The sequence below is a fragment of the Zea mays genome, chromosome 1 (genome assembly GCF_902167145.1).
Source record: "Zea mays cultivar B73 chromosome 1, Zm-B73-REFERENCE-NAM-5.0, whole genome shotgun sequence".
NCBI lineage: Eukaryota > Viridiplantae > Streptophyta > Magnoliopsida > Poales > Poaceae > Zea > Zea mays.
Genome location: NC_050096.1, coordinates 1,479,080 through 1,497,668, shown reverse-complemented (window position 1 = coordinate 1,497,668; position 18,589 = coordinate 1,479,080). Strand labels below are relative to the sequence as shown.

At 39.6% G+C, this 18,589-nt stretch overlaps 1 protein-coding gene across 2 annotated transcripts in view; it reads right to left on the bottom strand.

Annotated features, from left to right (window-relative positions):
• LOC100383837 (uncharacterized) overlaps positions 1-14,496 on the bottom strand; it is a 40,676-nt gene extending 26,180 nt beyond the window's left edge. Inside the window, exons 1-35 of one of the 2 annotated variants that reach the window (XM_035959643.1) lie at positions 14,229-14,496; positions 13,206-13,512; positions 12,897-13,122; positions 12,463-12,802; positions 12,265-12,378; positions 12,065-12,193; positions 11,815-11,991; positions 11,434-11,625; positions 11,114-11,251; positions 10,841-10,960; positions 10,497-10,741; positions 9,870-9,973; positions 7,898-7,992; positions 7,570-7,806; positions 7,130-7,321; positions 6,886-6,982; positions 6,694-6,791; positions 6,470-6,615; positions 6,283-6,391; positions 6,055-6,201; positions 5,782-5,829; positions 5,524-5,652; positions 5,190-5,429; positions 4,968-5,114; positions 4,800-4,885; positions 4,599-4,704; positions 4,435-4,530; positions 4,154-4,306; positions 2,447-2,629; positions 2,125-2,360; positions 1,945-2,050; positions 1,749-1,868; positions 987-1,031; positions 761-838; positions 535-651 (exon numbers count right to left, since the gene is read on the bottom strand). In XM_035959643.1, the coding sequence (XP_035815536.1) occupies positions 535-651; positions 761-838; positions 987-1,031; positions 1,749-1,868; positions 1,945-2,050; positions 2,125-2,360; positions 2,447-2,629; positions 4,154-4,306; positions 4,435-4,530; positions 4,599-4,704; positions 4,800-4,885; positions 4,968-5,114; positions 5,190-5,429; positions 5,524-5,652; positions 5,782-5,829; positions 6,055-6,201; positions 6,283-6,391; positions 6,470-6,615; positions 6,694-6,791; positions 6,886-6,982; positions 7,130-7,321; positions 7,570-7,806; positions 7,898-7,992; positions 9,870-9,973; positions 10,497-10,741; positions 10,841-10,960; positions 11,114-11,251; positions 11,434-11,625; positions 11,815-11,991; positions 12,065-12,193; positions 12,265-12,378; positions 12,463-12,802; positions 12,897-13,122; positions 13,206-13,512; positions 14,229-14,327 (5,202 nt within the window). In that variant the 5' untranslated portion in view covers positions 14,328-14,496. The remainder of the gene's footprint in view (positions 1-534; positions 652-760; positions 839-986; positions 1,032-1,748; positions 1,869-1,944; positions 2,051-2,124; positions 2,361-2,446; positions 2,630-4,153; positions 4,307-4,434; positions 4,531-4,598; positions 4,705-4,799; positions 4,886-4,967; positions 5,115-5,189; positions 5,430-5,523; positions 5,653-5,781; positions 5,830-6,054; positions 6,202-6,282; positions 6,392-6,469; positions 6,616-6,693; positions 6,792-6,885; positions 6,983-7,129; positions 7,322-7,569; positions 7,807-7,897; positions 7,993-9,869; positions 9,974-10,496; positions 10,742-10,840; positions 10,961-11,113; positions 11,252-11,433; positions 11,626-11,814; positions 11,992-12,064; positions 12,194-12,264; positions 12,379-12,462; positions 12,803-12,896; positions 13,123-13,205; positions 13,513-14,228) is intronic. The other variant, NM_001362461.1, reaches the window with a different exon arrangement.
• Between the last annotated feature and the right edge of the window lie 4,093 nt (positions 14,497-18,589).

Sequence of the window (18,589 nt, the reverse complement as noted above, 5' to 3'; positions counted from 1 at the left end):
AGTTCGCTTCCAAATCCCTCATGATGAACTAAGAAACAAAAGAATCAAACCAAATTAGGGCAACATCAAGCTAATCAACTTCATCAAAAAGGAAAATGAAACGGTACTATAGTCTATAATTGAAACAAAAAGGTACAGACTAGAGTATGAGTTCCATATTTAGACCTCGCACTCGCACCAAATCATAGCTCAAAGGTTAATATTTGGTGCTAGTGTTTTATATTGTTGATGTGCTGATCACACAATTAAACATACAAACATAAAGAAGCAATACTCAAACAAAATTTGAAGTGTCGAAGACCCAAAAAAAGCTTCACTCTAATAAAAAGAAACCTATGAACTATCAAATTTCAACATCAGCCATAGAATGTGTGCACAGTATAAAAATATAAAATGGAAATGGAACGACACAAAATCAAAACATAATTAAGTAACTCAGCTTGTCTCAACGTGAGAAAAATTAATGTTAACAACTATACCACAATAAAGAAGATAACATGGAATACTAAGGTTGAATATAACAATGAAACATACCCAACTTGTTAACTCTTTGACAACAAGCTTGCAGACATCTCGTATTGCAACTAAGGTTGCTAGAAGCCAGGAGACATAAGTGGTATTTGATGTGTTATCGTACAAACTCTTGAAAACCTAGGACATAATGCACCAAAACAAGCTTATCATTAAGAGTCAAAACAGTAAGTTACAAAGGACAAACAACTGAGAAATGTGTATATTCCTAATCAAATAGATCAATTACCTTTTGTGCTACTGCTAATGCAGCCTCATCACGGCTAACACACCTACGCAAGATATCAGGAACTTCCATAATAACAGACTGAACACAAACATTACATTAGGTATCATCAGATAAGAAGATATGAAGCAGAGCACAATAGCATGCCACATTTTGCTAAGCAAATAGGCCATGAATCCTACAAGAAATATAGATGTACTTGAGCAGTATAAACAAAACACTGACTGACCTGAATTTCCACATCTTTGCCATCATTAGCAATCAAGGCTTCCAGCTGTGGGGAAATAATACAATACTTTAGTCTACCAATAGGTTGCAAAAGAAAACAAAACCATCCAGGGTAGATTACAGGGAAAGCAAAAAAACTGGATGGACCAACTCAGAAATAAAATAGGATACCAAATGATTGTAGGCATATTTCACAAGACGATAACATCTGATCTTTAACTTCGGAACCATCATATAGAAGGCTTAATGGCTTATATCAAATTTACCGACTAAATATGCCAACATAAAACTAAGTTATCCTTTACAACATATAAAAAAACTCGGACGGAGAGGGAAAGACCGCCCTCCCGGTATTATATTAAGAAGAGACCAAAACAATGGTCCTGACTGGGAAAATCCCCGAACCCTGGCCCCCATCACTAACGGGTCGGCATCAACCGTCCACTCTGCAACGGCCCAACCGGAAGGTGGCGCACAGGACATCGTGGGCACAGCAAGGAGATTTTTTTAACCAAGCCGAAAGAATCACCCCCGAGGGGAATCCAACCCAGGACTTGGAGGTGCTACTCGAAAGCCTTTAACCACTAGGCTAGAGGCCCTTTCGCTCCTTTACAACATATAAAGATGGTCCACAGCAGTAGTCAGTGAAGCGTAAGGATTTAAAAGCAAAAGCATGTTCATTTCAATTTAGTAATTCCAATTATATTATGTTTAACAAGCACAAAAGGATCTTGGTGACAAGCACGAACCAAAATTTCAGTACCTTTTGGGCAACCTGTTGGTATCTCTCCAAAGCATCCCCAGTATTCAAAAGTTCAGGTAAAATAGATCCTAGGCGATCCGCAGCAGATGTTGATGGAGGTGGCACCATAGCAGTTATTTCCTGACAGAAGGTTAGAAAGTTCTTAGAAAATAGGTAATATATGGCAACATAGTCATGAGGTCAACAGAAAAATTACATTGGTTGTGACAGTCGTTGAACTGACAGGAAGGTCGTTAGATGCAGCACCAATCGTTCCACCAAGTAGGACAGAAGACTCGCTTACTCCAACTTGGGCAGGATTACTGTGGAGTACACAAGATATTGATCAGTCCAAAACAAACAACAGAAAACAAAATGATAGTGAAAGCATGTGTACCTCAAAAATTGTGCAATACCAGTAACTGGTTCCTCAGACCCCAGTTCCATTGGCTGAGTTATAGATGTTAGTCCACTCATATGAATAGTTGACAAATTAATGGAGGATACTGGTGCTGAATTTGGGCTGTAAGCTCGAGGCACACCAAGTGTGCTCGAGACAGTAGCACCACCAGACAGACCAGAACCTGTAGCGCCAACATTTTGACTATGGGGATGCCACACATGAACGAAATCCTGAAAAGAACAGACTCGGTTCATGTGTCCAATATAGAAACAACATGCATAATTTCAATTCAGACATATATTTTCTGCTGTTATACCTCATACACTCTTTGTTGGGAAGCAGATAAATGCCCAGGTTTAGGACGCAGTGCTTCAGGTACACGAGCAAACGGCCCTTGAGCATAAGCAAAGGTATCATGATATGCAGGACCACCAGCCTCTCTTTGTTTCCTTTGTTGTGAAAATGGCTGTGCTATTTCTACATCAATCAATTCAACAGCCTGACAAAAGCATGTTAGTCATGAGCATCAGGGGAAAGAAAAAAAGTGGTCGGCTACTTATCCATTATCAGAATAGAGGTAGTGAATTTGAATAATGCAAAATCCAAATGGACTCTAGTTGCTTTGGATGCACTTGGATAGGATCCATTTGGATCTGGAGGTCCATAATCATTCAATCCAACAAAATCCAAAATCCATTGAACATTAACTCAACCTGAGAGGTAGACCAGCCTTTAAAGCCGGGTTTTAAAGTTTATGACAAGGGACCCACACATATATCTAGTCATACCGATCTGCAGAGTGATGAGCGATCGTACTAAGTAAATTTCCAAAAAAATCTCGAACGCGTAGGAGAGCTGCGGATCATTATATTAATAAGTGAAAAGGAATAGTCCAAAATAGACTCTGAATCTCAGATACAAGGAAACCCTCCTAAGGAGGCCTAAAACAGAGATACCAGCTTCAGTTAATTAAAAATAATAATTTTAGGGTCTGACTTCTGAATGGGGCCCACCATATCTATTCACATTGATTTACACAAACGTAGTGACTAGTGAGCAATCGTATTATCGTGTCCAAAAAAAATTAATCGATGTCAATAAAATTTTAACATGGGAATGCAAAGTTTTTAGTTAGGGGTGTTTGGCATGACTCTGCTCTACCCAAAGCAACTCTGAAGTTTTTAGGATTTTGGAACAGCAAAGGAGGTACTCTAAAAATTATACTGCAGCTCTCAAAGGGTCTACAATCTTGAATATTTTCACCAAAGGACTGCCATTGTCAGTCTTCACTGAGTTTAGGTTCAGTCTGAACATGTGGAGTGACTGACGATCAGACTGCGGGGGGCGTGTTAGATTGTGCTGATCAGGCATGCCACTATCATATGTGCTGATCAGGCCTGCCATATGTACCTTGATGTTTATGGTAGTTGATCATAGAATAGGCAAGGATCTCTCATTGGTGCTTTCTATAAACCATAGATGATCATTGCCTATATATTGTACACCCCATGTACCTCTATATTCAATCTACTATACCCCAAGCCAGATCTACTTCCTATGGTGATCAGACAGAAGATGTTAATAATAAGTAGACCCATCCTGAAATATAATGTTTTTGAGTTGCTCTACGTCAAACTATCCTAAATTTGGCAAATTTATAGAGAAGAATAATATTTACAATAATAGATGAACACCATTTTCAACTCATACATTTATGAAATATATTTTTATAGTTGATCTCCTCAATGCCACTAATACTTAATACTCTTTTCTATGAACTTGGTCAAACTTAATGTAGGACAAACTCAAATCGATTACATTTCAGGACAGTGGTAGTACCCAACTAGCCTTTAACACGATATAGTTTATCTTTGAGTAATCATTGTCAGATGTCCAAAAAACTGACAACTCCATTAGAATTGTAAAAACAATCCGGGATTGTAAACCTTAAGCTTTTAAATCTGCTTAAGGAGAAGTCAAAGGTGTACTTAGTTCAGCAGAATTAGAATTGTCAAGAAGCTACCTGACGTGTTGCCACAGCCTCAATGATGGCACAGCCAAGATCCAAGTTATCATTGATTAGCGTGTGAATAAGTTGCTCGATAGTTTCACTGCCGCTCATAAGGTTCTGAATGAGATTCCGAAGATTAGAATATAGTGCAACACGAAGAGGTTCCTATAGCAGAGAAAAAGAGAAATACGATTATTAGTTGTATTCAACAGATACAAAATGTTAGGGGTTAATAGAATCAACAAGCAGGTATAGCACTGCATCAACAGTACAAAGGCCTCAAGCAGAAATACCTTGCAAGTAACATGTGCCAGACTTCCGGCTAATGTTCCAACCATCAAATGTGCGGATCGAGTTATCGTATTGTTATCAGACTCCAGTGCATAATCCTTCAAGAAATATGTGTCAACAGTATCATCACACTAACATCTTAAACCAAAGAAGGTAAGAAAGTAACCTTCAGAATAAGTTCTTTTGTAGTTCGGCTTGCTATGGTCACACTTCTTTGAATAACAGGGAGTATTATCTCCCTGTTAGCCTTATCCAAAGCCAAATCCATAATTCTAGATAAAGCAAGTAATTTATCAGCAACAAAAGAAGTTCAGATTAAATACGAAATGAAATATAACAAATTCCTTTCAGAAACTTGGAGACATACTTGCTATATTGCAGTTGTGGACCAAGGGAGCCGAGCTTTGGATTTATTTTGAAACGTATCTCTTCACGTGGAATAGCCGCCATAAGCTACATATCACAAATGAAAACAAATCATATAACATAATCTAGTTGTTTAGATAAATAATAGCAGTTAAAACATTAAGTTAACCTGGTTAACAGAAAATGGAGATGGTGATGTTGATTGTGTTTGTGCTGGCGAAACCTGGGTCAACGAGGGCACTTGCTCAGGCATCATCAGAGCAACTTTGTCATCTTCTACCGTGCTGTTTGTAGGTAGACGGACAGGAGCAGCATACTGCAAAGAAAATATATTCCAACTATAATGGCAGAAGAGTGTACCACATATTCGATACAGAAGTTCAAAGCCAACCTGATTAAGTATATTTGGAAGGCTCATAGCTCGGGATGTGATATTGATCTCAGGTTGTTGTTCCATATGAGTTAGTGAAGGGATGGTCCCTGAAGGGACTTCTGCAACCACAGGGGTTTGAGATGCAGTAACATCTTTATTTGAAAAATCTGGATTTCCCTCGACTTCGCGCAGACGATCTTTGAGCAGGGAAGTTGGTTTCACATCCTTTATGTCAACAGTAAGGTTCTTAAATAGCACCTGAAATCCCAAAAGAACATTTAGCATGGCCATGGGTAGCTAGGGCAGATACAAAGTCAATAAAGAAACTATCAAAAAAAGGAATGTTGAGGACCTCAATATCAAATTTCAGATTCATCTTGAGGTTTGGAAGATTATAAATTTCAGCAAGTAGACTTAGAATTCCCATGGTCCAGGGATTTGGAGGTCGATATGCGATACTTGACTGGCAAGGTTCAAGGATCTGCAGAGCAGCCAATGGTCATGACTCATGATGCACCCAAGTTAATAATTGGATTTTCTTTGAGCTAGTTTAATCAAATTGTAATCTTTGGAGAAATATTTTACAAAAAAAGTTAGCAGGAATGGACACCTTTGAAGTGAATGGTATGACCGCAATCATCAATCCTTTCTCATATGCCTGAAGAAAAAATTCTCCAAAGATTATGAGCAGACAAATTGAATCGATTGAAGTGAATTGTACACCTCAGGAAGCACATAAATTTTACCAAAAAACACAGGTGAAACAGAAATATCATATTAAATAATATAGAGCAATACTAAATAAAGGATCTAGACAGCCTAAGGGAGCTTTTGGAACTCCAAGTCTCCAACTACCAATGAGTTTAATGCAGAGAAGCAGTACCTCCACGATAAGAGATTTTGGATCAATCTCCTTAGCCCTTAGTGCCTGATTCCTACCAATGGTGAACTTTCCCAACCAACTGCCTAGGTTTTTTAGCAAGGAGCGCTCCTCGGAACTAGATTTGATAAGGTCTGATCTTAACAAGACCTGCAGCAAAAGTATCCAAGTTTAAACAAAATGGCTAGCAAAAAATAAAAACAGGGCAGACGAATTGGAGAGAACAAAAACCTTGCAGTTCTCATATGTGGCTTTCAGTATTTCCTTGTTCAAGGATTTTGAGTTTACTTTATCAAAGAACTTCAGATACAGATCATGGAAATTTGGTTCAATGCTTGCCCTGTTAAGATGAGCAGTGATTTGTATACCTCAGCATTGTCAGACAAATCTATACAAAATCAGTAATTGAGAATGATACCTTTTCATGACCATGTATTGTGCAAACCAAGGATAATACTTTTCCTGTATGACCTCATTAAATTCCTTTGCCTTAGCTTCCATATTTGAGATGGATATATTGTTGATCATAAAAAGAATCTTGTCCTGAACTTCAGGTGGAGGTGTCTAGGTTAAGAGAAATCCATTAGCACGGGATGAGTTATGTATTAACCCAAAAGAGGAAACTCAGAAAACAAAACCAACCTCAATTGGTGTATCTCTTTGTTCCGCGGCAGCAACAAGTGTCTCTATATTTAAAGCAGTCCCAAATCCAGTAGTATATGAAGGTTGCCTAGGCAATCCTATAAAAGACAGGCATGACAGTGTAACTGTAAATAAAAGGTAAAAGGCTTGAGTAACTAATGTTATCATGAATGTGTTAAGCTAGCAAGCCACCTGAGGTACTTCGAGAACGCAGAAATCCAGTATGCAAACTCGTTGACACACTGGTAGACTGATGAGGTGAAGCTAGTAACGACGGTGTAGCAGTTGTCTGTGTTAAATATATATATATAGATGAGGGGAACAAGCAAACAGGAATCTCGGATACAGATATTCCATAAAAAATGGAAACAGCCACTACATCAAAGTGTCTTGCTATCAGAAATTAGGAGGCATGCATATGAGAATTTCCTGATACCTTTGGAATAGTCAAATCAGCAGATGATGAAACAAGGGGCGGCTGACTGGATACAATGTTCTTGTTCAGTGTACTCATAGAAATCTTAGACCTCTCCCCAAGAAGACCCTGCTGCCTATGTTGCAAAGGAGAAGAAAGAGGCCTTCCTAGTTGACTTGGGATGGTACCCATCAGCCATGATGATTCAGACACCTACATAAATTCAGTAACTCAGCATATCATTTAGAAAAATGTAGAAGGAATCATGAAAATCGGACGATTTTGCATTCAAGGGACAGTTGATAACATAGCAAATCAGTCAGCATGTAGCAATCTCCCCATAATCCTAAATTGCTAACAAAAGGAAGCCAATTTGCAAGAGCAATTATATATTCAGCCCAAATTCAGAGCCTGCCACCAAAATATGGTCTCCTTTCCTCAAGTTTATGCGATAAAGTTACCTCTGTGCCTTCCATGGATGATGAACTAGAAACATGTTGCTCTGCAGAAAGCAGGTTGCCAACATTTGGCTCGTTTTGACTTGATGATATTTTGGCAAGGGCTCTCTCAATAGCAGAAACCATTTCAAAATGTGTTCCGCGAAGATGCGAGATCTGCAATATGTGATTACAGTATTGTGGCCACTCTATGACACGATCCATAAACTGCTCCAGTGCTGTTGTACCAAACATAAACATCTGCAAGCCAACAACACCATCAGCATTACATGTTTGAAGCATCAGTGAACAATTAGAGATGTAAAAGAATATCAAAGAGGGCCTAGAAAACCTTTGAATCAACAGATTTGCGCAAGGAGTCGAGGACACCACGTAGAGCAATTCCAAGCGCGAGGTGAGCCACAAGTTGATGTTTAATAAGAGATCCTATTTTCAGGAATAGAACTGTATTAGAGAAAGACATTTTTAGACGAATAATAATTCATTCCATCAGCTAAATGGAACATCGGCCAAACCAATGGCCAAAGGGCATGTTTGGATTGGAGCTGGCCACTCTTAGGGGCGGTAATGGATCATGATCCAAATGTTTCTTCATGATCCATTTGGGCCCTTAATTAATTTTAGTTCAAAAATGAATAGAAATAGAGCCCGGTCCGAATACGATCCGATCCTTAAATTTTATAGTGTAAAATTTAGAGCCCATTACCACCCCTGGCCACACTCCAAGGCATTTGATTTCAGACACCTGTGGCTGGCAGCGCTGCCTGAGCCAGGGAACAAACCAAACACACTCCCACATACAAAAAGAGCAACATCAAGCCATAGGTGGTTCCTGTCTTCAAACTCGGCATATAACTGGCAAGTATGTGGGCTACATACTACATTACAGACTACCAATGACAAAATCACAACCAAACCTTAAAAATACAATCATCACAGCTGATGCAAATGAACTATTTTATTTTTTTATTCGATGCAGCAAACTCAAAAAATAATATTGTGATTATCACAATTAGTAATGGGGCTACGACTCAATTAGGCCGATTAGTTTTCTGGTCGTCCAATTAGTTGACTAATCATGATTATTTGGATAACTAAGGGGTGGATGGCCAGAAAAAGAATGGAATTGCTGTGCAGAAGGACATGGACTGCATCTGGGATGGCATAGGCCACTTGGGCTCATGTATTCCAGGCTCCAGCCCAATTTGCAGCCCTACATGCAGCCACCACCCTAGAGTTATCTTCATGCTTGATTTGTACTCTAGAACATATAGTATATTAGTATATATTTGGTAATCTATATATGTATGACGACAACTAAGACCTGGTCGGCGACTAATCGCAGTTAGTCACCTGATCAGTCCTATTGCGACTAGGATTGACTAGACAACTTGTTAACACTGATCCTGCCTATACCAAAATCACTCACAAGAGGGGAAAAAACAGCCACGCATGCTTCCAGTTCAGACTCACTCCAGCATGACATGTTTGATCCTTGGACTTCCTTTTTAGACAGACTAACATTGACTTCAGTTTTGATGTAAGCACAAATGAACATAGAGCAAAACTACAGAAATGGCAGACTGAAAAACAACAAGAAAATAGAAGCTTCATTTCAGTTGGAATTTCCCAGAATGGGAGCTTCTACGATTGTCAAGTAGAATAAATATCACCCTGGATCATAAGCCAAGAGCATTATTTTGTAAGAGACTAAATTTAGATAACCTGTCATTGAATTGAAAAGAGTGTTGCATGAAAAAAGTAACATCAGGTTACAATTACATGCAATAAACAGCATGAATGTGTTATGTGGGGCAAGCAATACAAGCGGAGAGGGAAGATGCCAACTGGCCTGGCAGCCAGGAAAGTGGCTAGCCACGGGTTTGACCGTGATTGCCGACCTGGAGCCGAACCTAGTCTATTGGTTAAGGAAATAAGCAATTAGGATATTTATTTGATTGTGACAATTTAGGCTTCAGTTAGGGCCAGAGGCCTATGTAAGCCATTTGGCAACCTGGAATCAAGATTAAGCAATGAATCAATTTATTGCCTTCATCTTCAAAATAGGGAGCCAAGAGGTAAAACCTCGCTTGGATTCTGCCGGCGAGTATAGCCTGGAAGCCAAGGAACTCCGCCTACACCTTTGCTACCTCCTTAACGACACCGTAACAGAATGTAATCTAGCAAACTACCTGTAACAAATCATCTTCGTATTGCAATTTTACGCAGTTCCATGCGTGCTTGAGAGAACATATATACAGTAAAAGGCTTGTGAACACCAATCAAAATAAATATGTGCTTACCAAACAGAACAGCTGCTATCTTAAGCTGCTTATCAGGATACTTGGGGAAGAATTTATATTCTTCAAAAAGATTTGAGATCATACAGTCGAAAATTGATACCTCCCTGTCAACAATAGCATTCAAATAATACAATTATGAACTGGGCACAGAACAGTGTAAGCAAAATTCTACTGAAGCACACAGATGACAGATCTACATAAGTTATTGCAAAATAGAACAGAGTACTAATCAGGCAGCAACTTTGAAGGCAAAGGAACTAACAGTAAGCATTGAAACTTCTAGATTATCCTAAGCTTATGTCAAAAAAATGTGATCCTACCAAAATACTGCCCCAATTTGGAACAAATAATGTCTATAAAGCATACGCATACCTTAAATAGAATATACAGCATAATATCAACAAACAAAAAAGCAAGTTTCAAAGAAATGATCATGGCTGTCAATTAGCACTCGGGTTAATTAAACTGTTGAGCATATATCTTCTTCAATATTTGGTAAGCTGATCCAAACTTATTTCCATCAACAAGTTTTTGCAGCATGTTGTGAATGATTGTCCAAACCACAGGATGTCAGAAAAGCAACAAAAATCAGTCCAAATTAATTCCAGTTATAGCTTAAATTTGCACCTCTTATTCGTAGATTCTTTGAAGCGCCCGAGCATTTGTATCATGGAATCAACGCTTATTTGTCCAGAGAACATGTGTTGAAAATATGCATTAGCCTCTACTTCAATGTCATCTGACCCTCCCTCTGAATTAGTAAGTTCTCTCACAACAGAGCTAGGTTTCCTCGATTCATACAGAGCACACAATTTCTTTATTTCATCCAGTATTACATCTGACAAGAGCTGCCCCGAGTGAGATTGAAGAACCTGAAAATGTGCATGACATGAATCCATACTTGTCCCCCCCCCCAAAAAAAAATCCAAAACAGCAAAACTGAAAAAAATAATAACCATGACCATACAGACCTTTATGAAGACACAACAAGACTCCCAATATAAGTTTTTGACAATAGATTGAGGTTGTGACATGCCCTCTAAGACATTATCAGTGTTGCTCATAGTTGCTTTCAGGAAATCAACACATTCCTGAGTGTAGGCGAGTTGAGTTAGGAAAGACAAACCTTATAATCAAGCATTGAAATAAACGGGTAGTTTGCTACCAGAATTGAACAACATGATGGATGTGGGAAGAGGTCAGCTGAAATGTAGCAGCTTACAAGAATAGATTATGCATATTACCTCAACGAAACCTTTTCCATATAAAGATAACTTTTCAGTCAGCCATTTCTCAAGATGACTATAGTCTTTCCTCAAGGCAGCAGCAGCCAATTTTATAGAAAATGCAAATGGAGTAGAATCAAGGACAGAAGACAGAATCTGTTTAAAGTAGAAATAAAAGTTGAGTGAAACAAATTTGTGAGAAAATAGTGTTACAGCATTGAAGTAATATTGTAGCATGGTCCCAATAACAAACAGATGAAAAAAAAAGTTACTTTCATGTGGATAAGTTTTGATACGATACAATTTCAGAAAATAAAGTGCATTCCTCTTATACAAACCTTCAAGTCATGACAAACATCAACAGTTCTTAGCAAACAATCTGGATCACTATGAGCATCAACAAAACCTCGAAGGGTGAAGTATGGGTTTGTATGCCAGAGATAATTCATAACATTGTGCTTTGTTGGATCCTTCAGTAGAGCAGGAAATATGCAGGACAGTACTTCATACTGAAGGAGATTATACACGGTCTGCAAAGAGACAAGGGGAATTTATAGCACTGCTAAAAACAAATAAAAATAGATGCGACTCATTATGTGGGACCAGAAATGCATACGTCGATGCAGCTAACACCAAAAAGAAAGAGATAAGGGGAACTTAACACTATTAAAGTCATGAAACTAGAGGCAAACCCATTAGGTGGGAATAGAAATACATACAGTGACATGGCTAACACCAACAAGTAAGAGTTCAGGGCAATGTCCCAGTGGATACTCAAGCATTGATCGTACAGATGTAGCGTACCCAACTTCAGCTAGTTGGCATAAAACTTCTAAAAGGTCAAGGCAGGACCAAGCATGATTGCCTTGACTAGGACCTGCCAAATCCTGAAATTCCTACAGTATATGACAACTGTTAGGTGTGAATTGGATAGAATTTTATCAAGATGCCAGATGTTGTCAGAATTACCAAGTGCCTGGACGAATGAGCAAATGTAAATTTATCAGGTGAAGCAGAAACTGCATGCTTCAAGAACGATATCTGGCCTTCTCTGTTTTTCCACAATGACCCACAAACAGCATGAAGTGGAAATGGATCCTGTATAATCCAATTAATTTATTAAGCAGCTAGTTGATTTTCCAAGAATAGAAATGTTTATATATACATACCTTGCAAGCACGCGTGTATATAGACATCAATAGGTAAAAGCCTGTTTCATCAGGTATATTGAAACCCTCGTGATCAAGATATTCCATTACACGCACCCAGTTTGTACTTGGGGCCTGCGTGTTAAAGAGAGATAGAGCGTAAGGGTGCAAGATAAAAAAAAGAACATCCAATAAAAAAGCAAGAAGTCAATAGCTTACGAGTTCATTGATTGAATCCACAAGAACATCTGCGTTCCATTTAGTCAGCTGAGATGAGTCGTTCGTGTGGCTATTAAGAATAGCAGATACAAATGTTGCATATCTGTTATGGGCATCTCCAAGACCACTATGAGTGCCAACAACAGCCCCAAGCAACTTAGATATGGCGACATCATCAAGAGGCTCAACAATGGAAAGTATTTCCTTACAGCGAGTGTTGTCAACAGTACATCCATAACCCAACTCAGCTACAATGTCAGCCATGCTTATTTCTTTCCCGATTTCAGACAGAAGTGACTCAAAATCATCATTTGTGCTACCCAAGTACATATCCAAATGTCTACATGGCACAAAAAAAGAGGGGGAGCATTTGTGAATAAATAGGAATGAAGAAGTACACATATTCAGAATTTGATTAGTCAGAAACTGAATACCTTGAAAGATTTGGTTGTCTATCAAAATCTCCATTAGTGACAGGTGCAAAAAACGGCCTCTCTGTGACTTTTAGTAGAGATACAACATTATTTAAAGTGTCCAGATGCTTCAACAGGCCATCATACTGATGCAGAAACACGACAATTTCATGAATTTGATCATTTGATACAGATTGGATAGGATTCATGCACAGCTCTTCAATTTGAGCAATTGAAAACCATTGCCCTGGAACAAGAGGCAATGTCAATGATCATCTGAAAATAAGAGAAGCGGATATGATATCACTAGACTCACAGAGAAATGTCTACCTTTCTGCTTTATCTCTGAGTTCTCAGAATCTGAGAGCGCAAGCCCAACACCAATTTTCTCGGCAACTGAGAGTTCCAGCAGATTTGACAGACTTTCAAGAAAATCATCCGTCAAGGCTATTGTTGTCAGCACCTCACAAAAACTGGTTGTGAAGCATGTCTTGCGCAAACAATATCTGAAAACATCAGATAAAAGCCTTTGTTGCAACTGCAACTGGAGGTTCTTGACCTCCCCAGCATTCAGCAACACTTGATTCAGACATACTCGGAGCACCAAAATGCATCCATCCAGGCCACTGTCAACTAACTGAAAAGGTGGGGAAAATAATTGGAATTAGAAAACATCGAGCAGACTCAGTATTCAGTAATTAGAACTAAGATATGATCGAAGCCAAAGAAGAAACTCATTTTATCAAGCAAGTAGGTAAACTGCTCTATTTTGCGAAACTACAGTAGGTGGTTCAACGAGAATTTGAACTAAAACTGCCAATGAAAAGTCACCACGAGCTCTGTGATTGAGGAAATGAAATAGATCAGCTAGTGAATGGAATGAGTTTTAGCTATTCATACAGAGTTTAAGCGCGGTCATAAGTCCAAAAACCCACTAGGTGGTTCAACGAGAATTTGAACTAAAACTGCCAATGAAAAAGTCACCACGAGCTCTGTGATTGAGGAAATGAAATAGATCAGCTAGTGAAGCGAATGAGCCTTAACTATTCATACAGAGTTTAAGCGCGGCCATAAGTCCCAAAAACCCACTTGTGTTAACCTAGGTCGCTAGCGCTGAACTTGTGGCCTGCAACTCTAACAAATCTAAACTCAGAATCGACAATCGTACCGTTAAACGCTACCATATCCTAAGCTAGGGAGGAATTGAACGCGCTCACAAGAATGCAGGCGACGCAGCATTGGCGAGAACGCACTAGAACCCGCGGATCCAGACTGGGAAGCTAAGAATCGAAGAGAGGGAGGGGGGCGTAACGCTGGCAGGAAGCGGGAGGGTCCAGCAGTACAGATGGGTACCTGGCAGATCTCGCGCCGAATGGAGTCGAAGTTGGAGTCCGTAGCGCATTCAAACAGGAGGCGCAGCTCCGCAGCGACATCGGCACTGACGGGGATCATCTCGCCGGCGGCGAGGGGCAGGGGCGGGGAGCGCTAGGGCAAGAGGGGTTTGGGGGTCGAGCGAGTTCTTGTGAGAGCGTAGCAACTCGCGGCAGATGGGAAGAGATTGGAAGTGTGCAAAGTGAGGGCCGGTAGTCGCTACATTTTATTACTGGTTTTGCTATTCATCAAATTTTAATAACAACGGATTCCTTTTTATGGATCCCTCCTAATTTGCGGTCATCAAATCAGTTGAGGGTGTGTATAAACTAGTTCGGTACTTGTGCGTTGCAACGGAGACATATAATATCTCGATAACTTATATATGCACATATATGTTATATAGTTATGAGATAAAGGATGACATATACGAGCTGTCTGAGATAACATCGAAGAGAAACTCGGGCATGTGATGCACGGGCACTCACCTAATGTATTATATAAGATAGGTCAGTGTACGTGCATTGCATCTAGAACATATAATATCTCGATAACTTATTTCTATATATAAAAGACGGATGCAAAACTCGCTCCCTAGAAGTCCACGTCGTCCTTCAATTTTGCAGCCATTCGATCACATCTCGACGGCCCCGCGCAGCCTCTCCAATCCCAGGAACCTTCTAGGTGCTCCCACCCCCAACGTCCCGGATAGCGGCTAGCGGTCGCGGTGGCAGCCTGCAACACTGGCGCCTCGTCCGTCGTGAAGCTTCCTCAATCCCTTGTGCCGCCGACGCAGCCCTCCCACTCCTCGTCCGTCGTGAAGCTTCCCCAATCCCTTGTGCCGCCGACGCAGCCCTCCCACTCTCTCCATTACGCGAAGCTTCCAGGAGCTTGAGCTCCTCCCCCGTCCTCCCCCTCCCCCGCTGGAAGCCGCCATGAAGCAGGTCGATGCACAGATGCTAAGGCTTGCGACCGTCTGCCCATGAAGGCCAAAACCGAGTGCGACACGTCTCCGATCCCCACCCTCGCCGGCGACGGCTCTACCTCCGTCAAGCGCGGCCACCGTAAGCTCCCCAAAGTACACCCCGTCGTGCCCAGCGAAACGGCGCAGCTTGATGCCACTGCGGGTACCGGTGCTCCCATTTCCCATTTCTATTCTGTATTGTATTATATAGTAATCCTATGGATTTTGTGATTGTTGCCTATCATCGCTTTGCTTTTCTGCTTTTTTTTTGCTTTTCCATATGTGTGTGTGTGTCCTTAGTAGAAGAGGTAGGACACGGGTTAATGTGTGCTGTCAAATTACTGTAGTTCTGTTTATCTTCCAGTTTACATTTGATGTTTTGGAGGCATAGGTTACGATTTTCATAACATGTGCAGAAATTATCTGTATTCTTCTAAATAGCATAGGTACTACATTTTTTTGTCGATACACTTTTGTGGCCTCCTTGATTCATGTGATCGTCTTCGATCAGACCATATGTCTGAAAAAACTACTAAAACAAGCAAATTCTTCCAGTTATTGAAGGTGGTAGTGAATCACAAATTATAGATGCTGCCACTGCTACCTCTCCTCTATGGCATTCAGTTACTGTTTTACATAAATCTTAAAATATGAAGCTCTCTTTATCTGGGTTAGACTATGTTAGTAAAAAAGAGCTTTCCGTGCTTAATAAATGGCCACTTCATACTGGTGATGAGAAAACAGAACCCAAGACCAAAGATACTAAAACAGTTAAATATTGGATAAAATCACTCAGAATCTTTTTCTGTTGCCTGATCATGATGATTTGGGTTCTGTTTTCAAGCATTGAATACTTAAATGAGTGTGCAATACTTTCTCCAATAAATCAAACTATACACTTTAAAATAAATAGTTATATTGTAGAAATCAAACTGTACACTTTAAAATAAATAGTTATATTGTAGATACCATTTTTAGAGAAAGAAAGGAATGTCTTAGCATAGATAGATTGGCAAAACGGTGACCTCGCTAACGCCCCTCCGCGCGCGCGACACCACCCAATGCTGGTCCACGCCCCCATGCCACGCGGTGCTGATGGTGCGGCGCTGCTGCTACAGAAGAGGGAGGCGCTGCTGGTGGCATGGCCACAAGTGTGGTAGATCTCGGCGGAATCGTTGGCGTTAGCGCGCGCCTGGAATTTTTCCTCAACGGCTCGCATACCAATATTAACAAAAAATATTTAAAATAATAACCACGATATACAACTTATATAAATGTTTACCCAATACCATGGTATAAGTTTAGCGCATATGTAATTTTCTGATATGCAAAAAAACAAGAAATATAGATACGTGAGGGCAATTGATGTCATTTGCAGATAGCTACATCTTACTAGAATTTCAGATTTCTTTGTAGCAAATATTCATTAGAAGAACAAATATTAATATCATCTCGAGGTTACCAATACTAACCATTATAGATCTCCAATTATTTATTTTGTCTCTTTGACATATTAATGTGTATACATAGAATCTCCCGGTAAAACCATCTGGACCCGAAGCTCTATCTGAAGGTAGGCAGAAAACTGCAGACCGGACCTCATCCTCTGAGATGGGGAGGTCCAATACACCTAGATCGCCCATGTCCCTGTGGCAAGATCCCAAGTTTAGTGTGAATTCTCTATGTTTAGCCACCCAGCAGGTTGGTATAGAAATCATTCAAAGCTTCATGCTTCTGCTCATGAGAGGTGACCACCCGATCTCCGACTGTCAAACTAGAGATGAAGTTTCTTTTCTTGCGGTAGCAAGCCTACAAGTGAAAAAAAGAAGTGTTTGCATCCCCCTCCTTCAGATGTCTAGATATCTAACACGGGATCTGAGAGAAAAGCACTTCTTAGTGGTACCATTGGCTTCATCTTAGATTTACCAATTACTAGTACATGTAAGTTTTCTTGCTTTTCAATATTAGATATCTTGGTGATGAAACAGTAACCTTTCCCTTGTACATTTTTCTGAAAATTATTACGTTATTATTCATTTATGAAAGTGATGCCCAAAATAAGGTGAACGATCTATATTTTGTCACCTGGACATCACAATTCACAACCTATTCATTTGAGTGCATTTTGTAGCCAATGCCTATGAGATAACCATGTTACAACTTTCTTAGACACCATCTTGGTTTTCTATTAACTAACACAATATAACTTTCCTAATTATTAGCTTAGGTTCCTGTTAACTAGATCAGGAAAATTGGTGCAGGTGAGACAAAGTTGATTCCATTGCAACCAGTAGTTACAGTAATCAACTATAAAATTATTCATTTGTGAAGAAATATAGAATCATGCTTCATGACCGGCCACACTCAATTTTGATTGAGAATACAGAGGGAGGGATGGAGGGAGACTAATACTCTTAGCTTACAGATTTCCATATTCAAAAAGAAAGAAAATTCTTTGGTCAACTTGAATTTGATGTTTTCCTTTTTGACACATTATGACGACAAACTTGAATACAAAAGTAGAAGGCATTGAGTTTGTAATACCACCTCAGAATGCTCTGCAAACCATAGTGTAAGCATAATATGAACATTTGAACTTAAGTGAAAAAACTACCATTCAGAAGCGCAATGTTGAGCCCAGTTCCTACAACTGCAAGGATGATAAATGGCTTTCTAAGAATGTTTTCCATGCTTCCATATGTAGTATGCAGTTATGCTTTGGAGGAAAAATTTAGGAGCCCTTAAAACCAACCTAGCTGTCTTCAGCTATTTTTTTTCTCTTTTTTGGTTGTTTAACGTAAAATGGACAAGCTCAAATGATCTAACCATGCTAAGTGTCTGTGACAAAATATCTCATGAATGTAGCCTAAACACTCCATGATGTTAGCTTACTGCCCTTCACATCCAAAAAGAAAAAAATGTTTGCTTGCAATTAGTGCTTTGGTGCTGGCTAGAAAATTGGAATGCCTATGTTAGACATTGTTCAGTTTGTCGATTGTGTTTCAATATTTTTAATGCATTATTTATATCAACTTCCAGGTTTGACCCTATATATTTGGATGATGATGTACGGTTTGCCAAGGACATAAGAGAAGACTATTTAAAGGTTGAGCATGCTCCATATTTTTGGAATGGGTAGTTTCTGAAGTACAAAGGTGACCAAAAGAACGTTTGAAGAACCTTATGCTTTCCTAGCCAAGTATTCATGTCTTACTATTATATTTCTTTTCCTATGGTACAGTAAGTCTGATTCATGTTGTACGTGTACATGTTACATAGTAGTTAATTACCACTAACCTTTTCAAATCCATTTGTGTTGTACTTGAAGGACATTTCCAGTACTAAAGCGACGTTTTAAAGAGATGGATTCATATAAAAT